Source organism: Wolffia australiana, chromosome 1, assembly GCF_029677425.1.
Source record: "Wolffia australiana isolate 7733 chromosome 1, ASM2967742v1".
Taxonomy (NCBI): Eukaryota; Viridiplantae; Streptophyta; class Magnoliopsida; order Alismatales; family Araceae; genus Wolffia; species Wolffia australiana.
In genome coordinates, this window is record NC_135835.1 from 1749307 (window position 1) to 1762735 (window position 13429).

Below are 13429 nucleotides of genomic sequence, written 5' to 3' on the forward strand. Positions count from 1 at the left end.
CACCAGACCTTCAAATGAACTAATCCGAAATCGATCTCTCTCACTGGAAGATTCCCAAAGTAGAATTGCAAATTTGATTTCCTTACCTTCGTATCTTTAACCTGCTCGCCTTTCTCTTCAAGTAGAAGAATGTATATGTGGAACGTAATAATTTGCTGGAATGGGGCTACAATCTTAGGCCAACATGATTACGGTTGACTATATAACATTGCAGCATGAAGGGGGCTGAGGCTGGGGTTGCTACGATATCAGGAGACGCAAGTCCTGGCACGGGAGTATTGGATGTTGCTCCCATCGTTGAATCATCGATTGCTCGTGATTGGCCTGCATCGTCTACTGTTGTTACATGTACCGGAGAAGCATGCGTTGGAGATATCTTTGAAACACTCGATGAAGCACGTGAGAAGTGTACCACGTACACCAACTGCCCCCTTGGACAGAAGAGTTCGAAATAGTTGCAATTCATTAGATTTCTTTGTTTTCGCGGTGGTCAAGCATTACCGAAGTAGTCATCCGTTCCTATAGAGTTCCAAAGAGAGAAGCGGACATTGAAATGTCAATGTCCATTCGTAATTAAGCTGCGGAGGATTCAAGCATCGGGCGTCTACGAAGTGTATCCAAAATGAACAACCATCACAATCACGACCTTTTTACTGTAGCTGAGTTGGCTCAAATGCCGCAAAATTGCTTCATTCCAGACAAAGTGCGATAAAAAATGCTAGAGTTAAATGAAATTGGCATGCTCAGCTGCTCTCAAATCAAGACATTGATAGAGCAGGAGCATTTCCCAGATGTGGCGGTTACGTGGACACTAAGAGATGTTCAGAATTTGTTACTGAAGTCCTCTGTCAAATCTCGCGAGACTAACGACTTCGTCAAATTATTGAAGGAGAAGTCCAAACACGGCTGGTCCTTCAATTTCCAATTGAACGATGACACTCTTCGCCTAGAACGAGTTTTCTGGATTTCACCTAATGGCAAAGAGAAGTATGTGCAGTTCAACGATGTTTTACAAATCGATGCTACATACAAGACGAATCGCTTTGGCATGCCGCTGGTGTTGTTCACAGTGATCGATAACCACGGATTAACAGTATTGACTGCTAGATGTCTCCTGTCTAATGAGCAGTTTGATTCTTACTCCTGGGCGCTTCAGCAATTTCGATACTACACAAATCGTGATCCCATCGTCCTGTTTACAGATGGCGATATGGAACTGGCCCGAGCTATTAAGGTCATTTGGCCCAACGCAATCCATCTACTGTGCCGCTTCCACATTTCCCAGAACATGACACGTGCTCTAGCTGGCTCTTTGAGCGCCAATCTTAGCGAATTCATGAATGAATTCTGGAGGGTTGGCTCCATTGAAGAAATTGACGTATTCGAGATGGAATTTTCGACATTGAAGACAAAATGGCAAGCGGCAGAATCGTATCTTCGAGCTCTCGAGGCAAAAAAGAAGCAGTGGGCATTTGCCTACACCCATAACAACTTCGTCGCAGGTGTGTCTTCTACGCAACGCCAGGAGATGGTCAATGGGCAGATCAAATCTGCGTTATTGTCAAATTCGTCCCTAATGCGCATTATTGATGGGTTTGAAGCTGTCGAAACACGATCGCGAGATAAGTTGTCCCAAGCTAGCCTCTCCACCAAGTTTGCCCCTGCATCAATGGACCCTCTAATTAATGACGCCCTTCATACGCTGACAAATTATGCCCAGGTTCTTCTCAAAGCCGAATCAGGCATGTCCCTTTCATATACCTGTCTTGTAGATGCTTCCAAAGATGAGGGATATTTCCTGGTCAGTCATAAAGATTTCCCACAGAAGTTTCGTGTTGTTCGGCTATCCATTGGCACGATTGAGCAAAGTACATGCTCCTGTAGGAAGGCGATTTGGCTCGGTATTGTATGCAGACACATGCTGTGTTGTTTTCGCCACAATAACATTTTTTCATGTCTTGTGTCAATGTTTAATCGTCGTTGGAAAAAAGTCTGTGAAGCAGTGGACAATCAGTCAGTCTTCATCGATACTGCATTGGCTACGCGACCCAACTCAGAAGGTATGTCCGAAGATCAACGACTCTCTGAACTAACGGCCATGACGAAGCCTGTTTTACGACGAGCAATTGGAACCGAGAGCACATTCCACCTGTACAAGGCATCAATGACTGTTTTAGGGGAAACTATTGAAAGCCACATACCGACATCGCACCGTGCATTATCTGATAGGGAGGAAGACTTTGTTAGGAATCCGTTGACCGCTCGCTGCAAAGGACGACCAAAGGTAGGGAACAAGCGCTACAAAAGCATGACACAGCAGATGCGAAGTAAAAATAAGCAGAGGGGTGTCACGTGCTCCAGCTGCGGCGAGCAAGGGCACAATGCCAGGACGTGTAAAAACTTGATTGCATTCCATTCAACTCTGTCGAATAGATAGAGGTAATCTCTGTTATTTTCCTATCTCCGCATCCGTCTTATTTGCATTAATATTCTGAATTCCTAGAATGAATCCATCTTATCCTTCTATTTACAGCTTGAAGCCAGAAAGACTGAGCAGGTTAGTCATCTCTCTCTACCTTTATCTTTAAACACACTCTCTCCATATATGTGTTATGTGGGCTGCTCAGGTGACTCATCTCTCTCTATCTCTCTCTTTTAATCTATTTCTATCTCATTCATATTTATGTTGCGTTGTCTAAACTTTAGTGCATGTCATTTGTTCCAGGCTGAAAAAAAAAGGTTTTCGATTAGGCTGAAAAGAAAGTCTGCTTGCACGTTGGCCACTGGCCTGGGCGTAGGGTATAACCTGGTCTGCTCTCTCTCCCTCGCTTTCCTTCCCTAAAATTTTTTTATTATATTGAGCATGATTTCCCGCTGCAGAATCCAATCCACACAAGCCAGATGATTCAGCTGGTGAGATGGAGCGAAGTGGAGTCAACATAAAGATGAATAAATCCCTCTTTCTCGACCACACTCGCGCCAACACGAATCCTTCCGGGCTGTCTTCGACCGGCGACGCGGCCAGCGCATTGGTGGCCTAGATGCACCTGTAGATGATTATTCTTTGGGTTGTACTTGGGTGTAAAATTTATCGATATGTTATTGGTTCAATATGTTTGGATGTTGATGAGATGAAATATATGGGCTCCATCTCCATCTTTAAACTCTCTCTCAATCTCTATCTTTAAACTCTCTCTCAATCTCTCAATCTCCATCTCTGTCTTTAAACCGTGCCATGTCTTCCTGAGGGAAAAAGGGCACAATCACGCATCCCGTCACGCATTTTCTCCTCAAGAACTTGCATGCCGCGCAAGGAGAATTCGACGAAGACATTCGAAATGTATCTTATTCTGCTTTTCGTATGGGCACCGACGTGTGCTCCTCGTGCTTCCTCCTCCGCTAATCTCTTGATACCTGTCTGCGGCATCTCTTCGAACAAATTATCCAGTACTGAGCATATTACCATTTGAAGGTCATATTTTCTAGTTTACATTCGATCAATGTTCTCAAGGCTGGCAAAATTACTCAACCCAAAAATCTACGAAGCTTCGTCCTGATAATGGAGAATCCAAAATTACGAACGGACATATGACCACATGACGGTGTACAGAATCATATTTACATGGGTTTGATTCAACACAATTCAAACTGGTTTCACACCGTACACGGTGAGAGTGATCTGTTACTCAATTGCCTTCGTCCTTCGGAAGCGCATGCCTCTTCCGCATTCGATACTTCTGCAATCATCAAAGACCAATAAATTACATAAGTCACCAGACACATCCATGCAATCATTAAAGAAGAAGTCAAGCTGCAAGTGGCTAGCCACGTTGTGCCGAGTCAACCCTTCCACTGTCAGCAGCTCCAGGATCTTGGATGGGATTGCCAGATCGATTCCGAGCTGCTCGGCCGCCTGCACGAACTGCTTGTGCAGATCGGGTGTCCAGTCAACCTGCAATTCAATCATAAAAATCACTATGTAAAATTCATAAGATCAGTGATAGCATGCATTATTTCACATAATTCAATACACATAATCATGATCCATAATGCATAATTGCATGTTATAAACACATTAGATCAGCAAGCTGAGTTCAAAGATTCAATCTTTAATTCATAATCTCAATCTGGGTGAAGCTCACCTTCGTCCTCCTCTTCGCCGGCCGGCTCTCCGACCGCGGCGCAGAGATCTCCTTCTCGTCATCGTCTTCGTCACCAGTGGAGGAATGGTTGCATGTTTCGTCGGCGGATTTGTTGCCAGAACTGCAGGCCTTGGACGGATCTGACTGGATCTACTGAATTGTTCTAGCTGTGGCGTCGCCGGGGCCGGTAGCCTATCGCCGTCCTCCCCCGGCTTGAGCTGAAGCATAGAGGCGACGGTCTCCTTGACGGGTTTCAGGGAATTGGGGACGGCGCCGCCGCCTACATTGAGGGCCTGCCCAGACTAACCCCAATTTAGAACATTTTCCCATTCTCAGCCTCCATTAAAGGTCCATGAAGGAGCTTCTAGTTCAGTCACCTGATGAACAACATGCTGCCAGATGTTCTTCAGCTTCTCCTCCGAGACCGGTTCTCGAAGAAACACAACCGCCCAAGCTAAAAATCAAACCACAAACCCAATTTCAAATCGGTATACTCACCTGTGTGAAGAGAAAAACATCGAAGAGAAACTAAGCGACTCACAGCAATGCATCTCATCGTCGTTTCAATGCATTCAGCGTCAGAAATCACTGGAAAAAAAAACGATTCAGGAAGGAAACTAGAGATCTCTGCGAAGAACAAAGACGAAGATTATTTATTACTGATGGTGGGGAGGCCGCTCACAGCCTCCAGCGCCTCATTCTCGTCTTCGAACACAGAAACTGAGCAAAAAAACGAATAAATCAACAATCGAATCGAAGCAAAATAACAAGATTGAGGAGGGAAAACCTGAATATTGCAAGGGATGTCGACAAGGGCGGCCGCGGGGGTCCCTAGCCGCTGAGGAATTACAATCAGCTAAATTTGCTCCGCCGTCGCCATTCCCGTTTCATTCAGCCCCAATTTCCGTATTCATCTCGCCACCGCAGTCTGCCTTGAAGAACAAGAAGAACAAGAAGAAATTCTGGTTTATATATAGGACAATCTGACTACCCATTCATGAAATGACGAGGGAATACCAGCTAAAACTCCGCCAATCTGGCGATTTGGGGCACACCTGCGGGGTTCTAAAGAATGGCGATAAGGGCGGCCGCAGGGACTAGCCATTCATGAAATGACGACATCCCGGCCACCCCTCGGCCATCCCGGCCACTCCCCGGCCACCTCTCTCCGGCGAACTCCCTTGGAGGTCAATGCCGAACCACGGCCACTCCCTTGGGGTTCTAGACAATATTCTTTCTAACTTTCCCGATCGATGGTCTTCTTCTTCTCCAACGCGGTTCCTCCTCCTCGGACATCTTCTCCAACGCGGTTTTTTTTCTCAAAAAGAACTGAACCCAAAAGAAACGATAATACGCGGGCAAACGGTTGCCCGAGATTCCACGCGGGCAACCGATCGCCCGCGTAGCGGGGTCGTTATTATTACAGTATTATTTTCATCATTCATGTTTTCTTCTCCCTCTTCTTCCTTGTTCGTCTTCAAATTATTATTGTTTATTATCATCATCAATATTCATCCTCTTCTTTCCTTTGCTATAGGTAATGCTACTTGAATGGAACTGACGCAAAACAGGCAGTGCCCGCCCTGGTACCACCGGACGGCCATTGATGGCGAGCGATGATGACAAACTGGAATCGCGTGGTTGGCGGTTGGGGGCTGACGTAAAACATCAGAGCATTCATTGGCCGATCCATCTGACCTTCACAAGGGTCCGATAGGAACCCTGAAATCCCGGCAGTTGACTGCTTCAGGAGCATACACAGCTAGCGCCATGAGATGAATAAATCTTCTCAGAGACGTCTTCTCTCACCCGATAGACCCCAACCTGCCTCCTCCGCCGAGGAACCATAACTGGAGAATTAATTGGCGACCAACCGTGACGAAGGGAAGAACTCCAGACCCCCAAACGAATGCTATTACTATTATTATTCTTATTTTTGTAAAACAATACTTTCTTTCCTTTCAGATTCCCCTCCCCCTTTACAAGCTATATCTCCAGATCCGTCCTTCCAGGGATATCACGATGACAGAAACGTCATCGTGGTACTTGCGGCGGTCGCCCTGGGGAATCTCCAGTAGCTGATGGAAGTCCATTCCTGCCATGATAATACTTCGGTCAGATGATAATCCCCGCACCAGATGAGAGCGAGATGTTAGGTTTAATTTCAAATATGGACGTACAAAAAAAAGGTCTTCTCATTACCACTCGTTTAATCCCAATTCAAGTGATTCACTAAATATTAATTTTGATATTAAGACAGTTAACACAGGCTCTACTCTTGAAATTAGAGTGATATCGTATGTCGAAGTAGGAAGTTAAACTTAACAGGAGAAAGAAAAGAACTCACCGGCCTTCCTGGCAGCCCTGAAGAGAACCTCCTCGACAAGGTGCTGTGCTGGGTCGCCCTCAGGGAAAGAGTCGATGAAGAGCTCCACTTCTGTAACGGCCTCCTCGTTGGTGAAGTACTGATAGAGCCCGTCAGAAGAGAGGATGAGGAACCGGTCCCGGGGCCCCAGCCGGTGATGGCGCAGCCAGGGCTCGCAGGTGATGTAAGGCGAGCTGCCCACGTAGTCTATTCTGAACGCCTCCAGTAGGGCATCGTTCCACTTAGGCTGTGGAAAGAACGGAGAGAAGTGAGATGGGATCGACGCGACGTGCATCGAAGACGGACGACGTGTTTCTTTTCCTTCTTTCTACTCTGCGTGGGGAGCTGATGGGACGTTTCACCAGGGATCAAAGTCGGGAAAAAGTCTTAACGATTTCTAGAACTCACGAACCAGAGCTTTGACCTAAAGTTGTGGCTAGTGAGGGAGTAGGAGAAGCGGTGACGTGGGCTAGCTCCACAATATTTTAGAAAGTTAGAAAATCTCTCTCTCTCTCTATCCATCTGTCCGTGTATCTATCCATCTATCCGTCCATCTATCTATCCATCTAGCTATCGATCTCTCTATTTATCCACCACAATTTGGCAATCTGTAGCTGCGATTCCCCAAAACAGCGTTGAAAGTCAGAGGCTACCTGCTTGAGGAAGCCGGCCCCGAAAGCCCTCGTGACCTTGAGTGAGCCCTTCACTCGGTCATTGATGACGGCGGCGGCGTCGTCCTGGTGCTCCCGCCGTATTCTCTGAATTTCCTGATCCGCCGAGAAACGGAGAGTTGATGCCGGAGGGAAGGTGATGGGAAAATAGATTCGGAGAGAAAAGAAAGCCCGACTCCACTTTACCTCTGCTACGGCGGTGCTATGATCCAAAGTGAGCTGAAGCGCCGCCAAGCACGGCGGCCCGTCTGTCTCATACTCGTCGTGGACTTCGAAATCGTCGAACGACTCCTCGTCTATACTCCCTAAGTCCTGCGAGCCAGGCCTACTAGCCCGGGCTAGGACGACGCGGCTGTCTCCCACGTTCATCACATAGACGTCCTCCCCTTTCATCAACATGACCAGTACGCAAGAACCCATCAGCGCAAGCTCGGGATTCTCGGAGACCATGTTGTCGGCGATGTCCAGATAAGCTTCCTCTGTCTTCCTAAGAGCAGACGACAGAGCCTTAAGAACTTCCGCCTGGTCTACCGTAGACGAAGCGCCAGGCTGAGCGAGTTGCTCCTTATCCCACTCGTTCTTCCACATCCTCTGCGTCTGCTCCCATCTCTTCGGCTTCTTCGCCGTCGGACCCTCGGATGCGACATCCTCGCCGTCGTCTTCTCTCCATAGCAGTCCCTCCATCTCCGCGTGGACGGCGGAGTAGAGATTGGAGAGAAGAAAATCAGGCGCATCCGGGCCGTTGAAGCCGTCGTAGATTCCCACAAAGACCCATCCGTGCTCCTCGGAGATGACTACGTGGACGCGGTCTTCCCCGGCCTTCCCCTGCGCCCACTGTAGGCTCCCGCCGTCGAACTTAACCTTATCATCTCCGCCGTCCAAGCTCTGGCTGCCGCTGCTGGCGGCGCGGCCGTCTGATTCGCGGGCGGCGGAGAGGGCCTTGATCGGGGCCACCACGGCTTTGCGGCCTCGGGCGAAGGTCCTGGCGATGGGCCGCTTCAGACGGCGGACGAGAGAAGCTCGTCCGTGAGAGAAACTCCGCCGAAAGGGCGAAGCCGCGGTGCGATCAAGCGGTCCGGAGAGGAAGCCTCTCTCTATAGGCCCGGACATGAACCCGCGGTCGATCGGGCCGGAGAGCGGCCCGGACTGGTACAGCTGCCCCCGGGGAACGGGCTGCAGCGGCACGGAGAAGAACGACGTGGTGCAGTCGAAGGCAGCGGCGGCGGCGGCAGGCGGCGGCTCCGAGACCGCTGCCATGGCGGTGGAGAGGGCGGTGGCAGTATTAGCGCTGACGGAGGCGCCGGAGAGGGAACGGAAGGTGGGCGGCGGTGGCGCCGGCGGCGCCGCCGCCGCTGCCTTGGCCGGACCGCCGGAGTCCTCGGAGTGATGAACCTTTGAGGAAGATAGGCGGCATGGGTCTGGCCGAACGTAGCAGAAAGAATGGCCTAAGCCTTCATCGTGGGGCTCCTCCGCCATCGTCTGGCGGCGCCGGAGTCGCTCCTCTATGCCGCTCCGGCAAAGACACCCCCTGAATCTCCCCAGACCGTTCCCCATCTGAAAGGCGGGATGATTCCGCCAGAAAGCCCCTCTGATAAGGCGGAATCTCGAGGAAACGGAAGAGAAAGAGAGAACCAGACAAGGGGAAAGGGAGAAAAAAGAGAAAGGCAGTAGTGGAGAGGAAGGCGGACAGAGGGAGGCAAAGAGAAGAGGGGAGAGGGTTGACTTTGGGGGTAGTTGAAGTCTGTAAAGGCTAAAGAGCGTGGGAGATGAGGTCTGAAGGGGCTGCGGTGGGTAGAGAGAGAAATCAGGGGACGACTTTGCAAGGCCTGCGGAAGCTGTCAACGTTTGTAATTACGTCGGGCATCAGCGGATCTCGGCTTCACGTTCTGTTTAAGATTCTCAGGGTTAAGGTCAACCCATTGGAAAACGGAGGGCGATAAGCCGATAAGGCCCAAAACGTGTCAGCCGCGAGGACTTCGTTCCAAAGCATGTCTTCTCCTTCCATGTATGGCCAAAGACGTCTGGAAATGCCAGCCTTCCGCCAGAATACAATAAAGTTGACTTTTTTGGAGTGCACAGGAGCACTAGACTTTTTCTGCCTAAAAAAACTTTCTTTCCAGCCCACCATCTAAATCCCCTATCTCTATTTCTCTATCAGGGTTTGACTTTTTGGTAAAGCTTGATTAAATTTTACTGAAGCAAACTTTCCGTGTATTAATACTTCAACGTATCTCTCTCATTTATTGCAGAAACGAGGGCTGCACAAGGCTCAGGGGTGCCTTAAAAACACCTCAAGAGTTATGCCCAACGCAGGAATAGCTAAACGTGGCAATAGATCATTGGAACTTGTTTGACCGTGAGCCATTCACGCAAAAAAAAACAAAGTGGCCAATTTGGAATTTACCAAGACTAGATGTTTTTTCCACACGGTTATGTTGTATTGAAAATTGTCTTCTTGGGCTTCTTACTATGTCGCTCAGAAACTCCCATCTGCCGTGTTAAGAATGAATCAAAGTCTAAACTAAGATTGTAACGATTGGCTCCCTTTGTAGTAAAACAGGTGGAGTCAACAATAATCAAAAGGTTTTCGAAATTTACGACCAAAGTTTTGAAATGGAGTAGGTTCTTAGAGAGGGACACAATATTTAGCTGTTTGCTCGAGTTTACACAAAATTGGCTGTTTGCTCGAGTTTAAAAAATAAACGTTTCCAGACAACTTGATTGAGAAACGCAACCACTTTTTGTACTATTCCCCAATAGAAGATGAACCAATGGGCCACATCAGGCAAGTCAAGGGCTATTCTGAATACAAAACTGATAAAAAAATTGCTGGTTGTACCTTTATTTGGGGCATAGGGCTGTACTTATGCCATTGCTGGTTATAAAAATTTGTTGGAATGAAAGATGGGGCTTAAGGCGAAGAAAAGAAACTAGGGAAACTTTCTGACATTCAGAAAAATATTTATACCCAGTATATGAATATACCCCAGTTAACACCTAACAGGACTTTTAATTTAAATTTAAAACCAGTGCAAAAGTAAAAAATTTAAGCCCCAAGTTTTGGAATAGTCAAACAAATCCGACGGCTGGGGCAAGTTGTTACTCATTCCGTAAAATTGGAGTCTGCAACTGGGCATGCAATGGGTTCACGACACCAATTTTTTTAGATTTTAATGAGATTTATAGCCTTCGTTTTGCAAACAAACCATTGGTTTCACATCGTTTGTGGTTGGACTATGAGAGGGAGGGAAGTAAAGAGAGAGGAAGAGAGAGAGAGCTAGATAGATAGATAGACAGATAGATAGATAGATAGATAGATAGATAGATAGATAGATAGATAGAGAGAGAGAAAGAGAGGGGGAGAGAGAGAGAGAGAGAGAGAGAGAGAGAGAGAGAGAGAGAGAGAGAGAGAGAGAGAGAGAGAGAGAGAGAGAGAGAGAGAGAGAGAGAGAGAGAGAGAGAGAGAGAGAGAGAGAGGCAGAAAAAGATAAAAAAAGACGGGGAGTGAGAGCGGGAGAAAAGATAAAAAATGATAGGGAGAGAGATAGAGAAAGAAAAAGATAAAAAAAAGATAGGGAGAGAGAGAAAGCAAGAAGAGAAATAGCGGAGACAGCAAGAAGAGAGAGGGAGAGAGAAAAGAAAGGGAGGGAGGGGGAGAGAAAGTAAGAGAGAGCCTGAGCCACAAAGATAGTGAGGAAGATTGAGAGAAAGAAAGAAGAGAAACGGAGAGAGCAGAGAAAAAGAAAGCAGGGAGAGAGGGAGACAGAAAAGCAAATGAGGGAGGGAGAGAGAGATAAAGTGAGAGAAATTAAGAGAACGAGCGCGTGAACCAGAAAGACAGAGGGAGATAAAGAGCAAGCGACAGAGGGAGGGAGATAGAGAGAAACTGAGAGAGAGAGAAAACCGGGGAGAGAGGGAGATAGAGAGAGACTCTCATTGGCCAATAGTCATCGGGAGAGACAGAGACTGACTGAGACTGAGAGAGACAGAGAGAGAAAGCAAGCGCGAAATAGAGCCATATAGCGAGACAGAGACTTAGGGAGACTGAGAGAGAGAGAGAGACAGAGACAGAGAGAAGTGGGCATTAACGTCTTGGTTGTTGACATTCGGGGGGGAGGAAGTCACACAAACGCCATAATGGCAGCAGATCCCCGGAGAGCACGGGTTGAGGCCCATAGAATAAGCCGGCGGAGAGTTTGAATAGTAGTCTTTACTACCCTCATTTCTTTTTAGCTTAGAGGAAATGAGAAACACATCTCGGGTTTATCTTTTCTGAAACTAAGGCTACACAATGAACCAGCCGGTGTTCCTTTGCGGCTATCCCCTGCATTGATTTTCCTTCTCCAGGAATACAGGGCCAACAGGCCATGTTGCCATTCAATATGCCGTGTTACTTTTAATATATCGAGTTATGGAGATGCCAACAGATGCAACTGAGCCCGAAAGGGCCTGTCATTGACTCTTCTGGCTCTTTATATTGATTGCCACCATCGATATAGAGAGAGTGATGGATATTTGGACGATAATTAGGCAGGAATATCTCCCCATTTGTTAACATATCAGGATTTTGATCGATTCACACGTTCACAAGAAACAGTCTTCCCAAGTTATCTCTTGCTTTGTCTGAAGGTGACCTATGAAAGGCCTGCTTGACGCCAGGAGAAAGGGGCAGAAGAAAGAGAGACGGCATCTCTCTTTATTGAATGAGGAGAATCGATTACGTAAGAGGGTGGGAGGTCTCATGGCAAGGATTTGAGTTAATCGACATAATTTCTTCCTTTAATCGACATAATTCCTTCAACACGGGAAATTGAGAAAGGTCTCCACGGCAAAACCGCGTTGACTGATAATATTATTTTATTTTAATACATGGCATATCTTCCACGGCATTGCACCAGTCCTTGATCCTCCTCACTCTAATAGGAAATTAACGAGAAAGATCGATTGAAATCAAGAATCGGACGACACTCACAATCTCGATGGCCTCCCTCGAAGCGCAGATTGATTTCAACGGACGACAAGAAGTGATTCTGTACCATACGTGGGTTTCAGTTTGCCTCTGCCCCAATTCCTGATCCTAATAATTCTCATGTCATCGCTGTAGATAGATTTAAGCTTGGTTACTATGTTAGGATTATGGTGTCGTAATTTTATGGTTATGATATGCAAGGCAATTATATTTCTCCTTCCAGTCGGCAGAAATAATTTTATCTAATGTTTGTCTGCTTAAGATAGAATGGAAAAATGGGGCACATTCGATGACGATACTCATATTCCTTGTAGCTATGAAGTCATATTGCCAATTGGCAAAGAGAATCTTCTTCCAAATTGGATAAAATCAATTTTTTATCAAAAACAAATTTCACCTTAGAGGGATGAACTTCAAGCATTCTATTGTCACGATTATTTTTACAAAAATCTTTAGACGCGCATTCCAGAAGATATATTTTGAGAAATTGTGAACAGTATTCCCATAGAAAAGCATATTAATATGAGAAATACATTTCGCGCACGTCCACCAAATCAATATATTTTTTCTCATCTTTGCTACATTCCTTATATGTTCTTGATGACAAGGCTGCAAATTTCTTCTGCTATTCCCACATATCCAAGATAAAAATCTTCTTTCTCATGCTGACCTTTAAATCTAGAAAATGTAACTTTAATATTTCTCTCAGTAACATCTTATGCTATAAATAAATTAGTACATCAAAAAAAATATTTTAAACTATTTGATCTTTCTTAAGTAATATACAATATTTTTAGTGGTATCTAATAAAGACACAAGAAAAATTAAAATAAGAAACATTGTTATCAATATTAAATCAAAAATTTTTATTCTGTAATGTCCAAAAATTAAATATGATTTGCTGTTCTGTATGAAGAATTTTATCTTATTAGATAATTTAAATTAAAATGAAGAATTACAATGAAGAATTGACAAATAGATGTCGTGCACATCCAAATATAAACATCTAACTTTTATTTGAATGGTAGTCCCAAAAAAACACTCCTATTTCAAAAAGAATTTGTGAAAGCATTCGCAAGTAAAAGCCTATGTGGCTACATAAAAACTTTTTCTTTAGCTCTATCGGCCTCTCCAGGGCGGACGATTTTTTCTGTACCACAAACAAGGAGTAAAGCTTTACACTAATTCGAATGTAAATGCATCATATCATGCAACTTTTCATTTATTTTCTATTAGCACTTAACTCAGTTTAAGTCTAACCAAATCAAAAAAAATTCATATT

General features: G+C 45.9%; 2 protein-coding genes across 10 annotated transcripts; one reads left to right on the forward strand and one right to left on the reverse strand.

Moving 5' to 3' along the window:
• The first annotated feature begins 715 nt into the window (after positions 1-715).
• LOC144709195 (protein FAR1-RELATED SEQUENCE 11-like) lies at positions 716-2943 on the forward strand. The gene is made up of 5 exons (XM_078582645.1): positions 716-1906; positions 1992-2060; positions 2534-2557; positions 2726-2809; positions 2881-2943. The coding sequence occupies exons 1-5, from the start codon at positions 716-718 to the stop codon at positions 2941-2943; spliced, it is 1431 nt and encodes a 476-aa protein (XP_078438771.1).
• Positions 2944-3513: 570 nt separating this feature from the next.
• LOC144701006 (putative protein phosphatase 2C 23) lies at positions 3514-9297 on the reverse strand. Of its 9 annotated transcripts, none has more exons than XM_078572687.1 (10): positions 7161-9297; positions 6490-6754; positions 5160-6237; positions 4930-5074; positions 4803-4862; positions 4684-4730; positions 4520-4596; positions 4143-4435; positions 3846-3952; positions 3514-3737 (listed from the first exon to the last, which is right to left on the reverse strand). In XM_078572687.1, exons 1-3 carry the CDS (start codon positions 8730-8732, stop codon positions 6122-6124), a joined length of 1953 nt encoding a protein of 650 aa, XP_078428813.1. In that variant the 5' UTR covers positions 8733-9297; the 3' UTR covers positions 3514-3737; positions 3846-3952; positions 4143-4435; positions 4520-4596; positions 4684-4730; positions 4803-4862; positions 4930-5074; positions 5160-6121. The 9 variants fall into 9 exon arrangements, with proteins under 9 accessions (XP_078428813.1, XP_078428786.1, XP_078428804.1 ...); XM_078572660.1 differs by having other exon boundaries at positions 3830-3952; XM_078572678.1 differs by having other exon boundaries at positions 3827-3952.
• Between the last annotated feature and the right edge of the window lie 4132 nt (positions 9298-13429).

What these genes read in the sequence shown, in the direction of transcription:
- LOC144709195 (XM_078582645.1), top strand. Translation starts at nt 716, where the DNA reads ATGCTAGAGTTAAATGAAATTGGCATGCTCAGCTGCTCTCAAATCAAG. An exon ending in TACGCGACCCAACTCAGAAG is followed by an intron (nt 2,061 to 2,533) that starts GTATGTCCGAAG and finishes TTCTATTTACAG; the next exon opens with CTTGAAGCCAGAAAGACTGA. An exon ending in TGGGCGTAGGGTATAACCTG is followed by an intron (nt 2,810 to 2,880) that starts GTCTGCTCTCTC and finishes TTCCCGCTGCAG; the next exon opens with AATCCAATCCACACAAGCCA.
- LOC144701006 (XM_078572711.1), bottom strand. Translation starts at nt 8,732, where the DNA reads ATGGGGAACGGTCTGGGGAGATTCAGGGGGTGTCTTTGCCGGAGCGGC. An exon ending in GGGCCGGCTTCCTCAAGCAG is followed by an intron (nt 6,755 to 7,160) that starts GTAGCCTCTGAC and finishes TTCTTTCCACAG; the next exon opens with CCTAAGTGGAACGATGCCCT. An exon ending in CAGGGCTGCCAGGAAGGCCG is followed by an intron (nt 6,238 to 6,489) that starts GTGAGTTCTTTT and finishes TTATCATGGCAG; the next exon opens with GAATGGACTTCCATCAGCTA.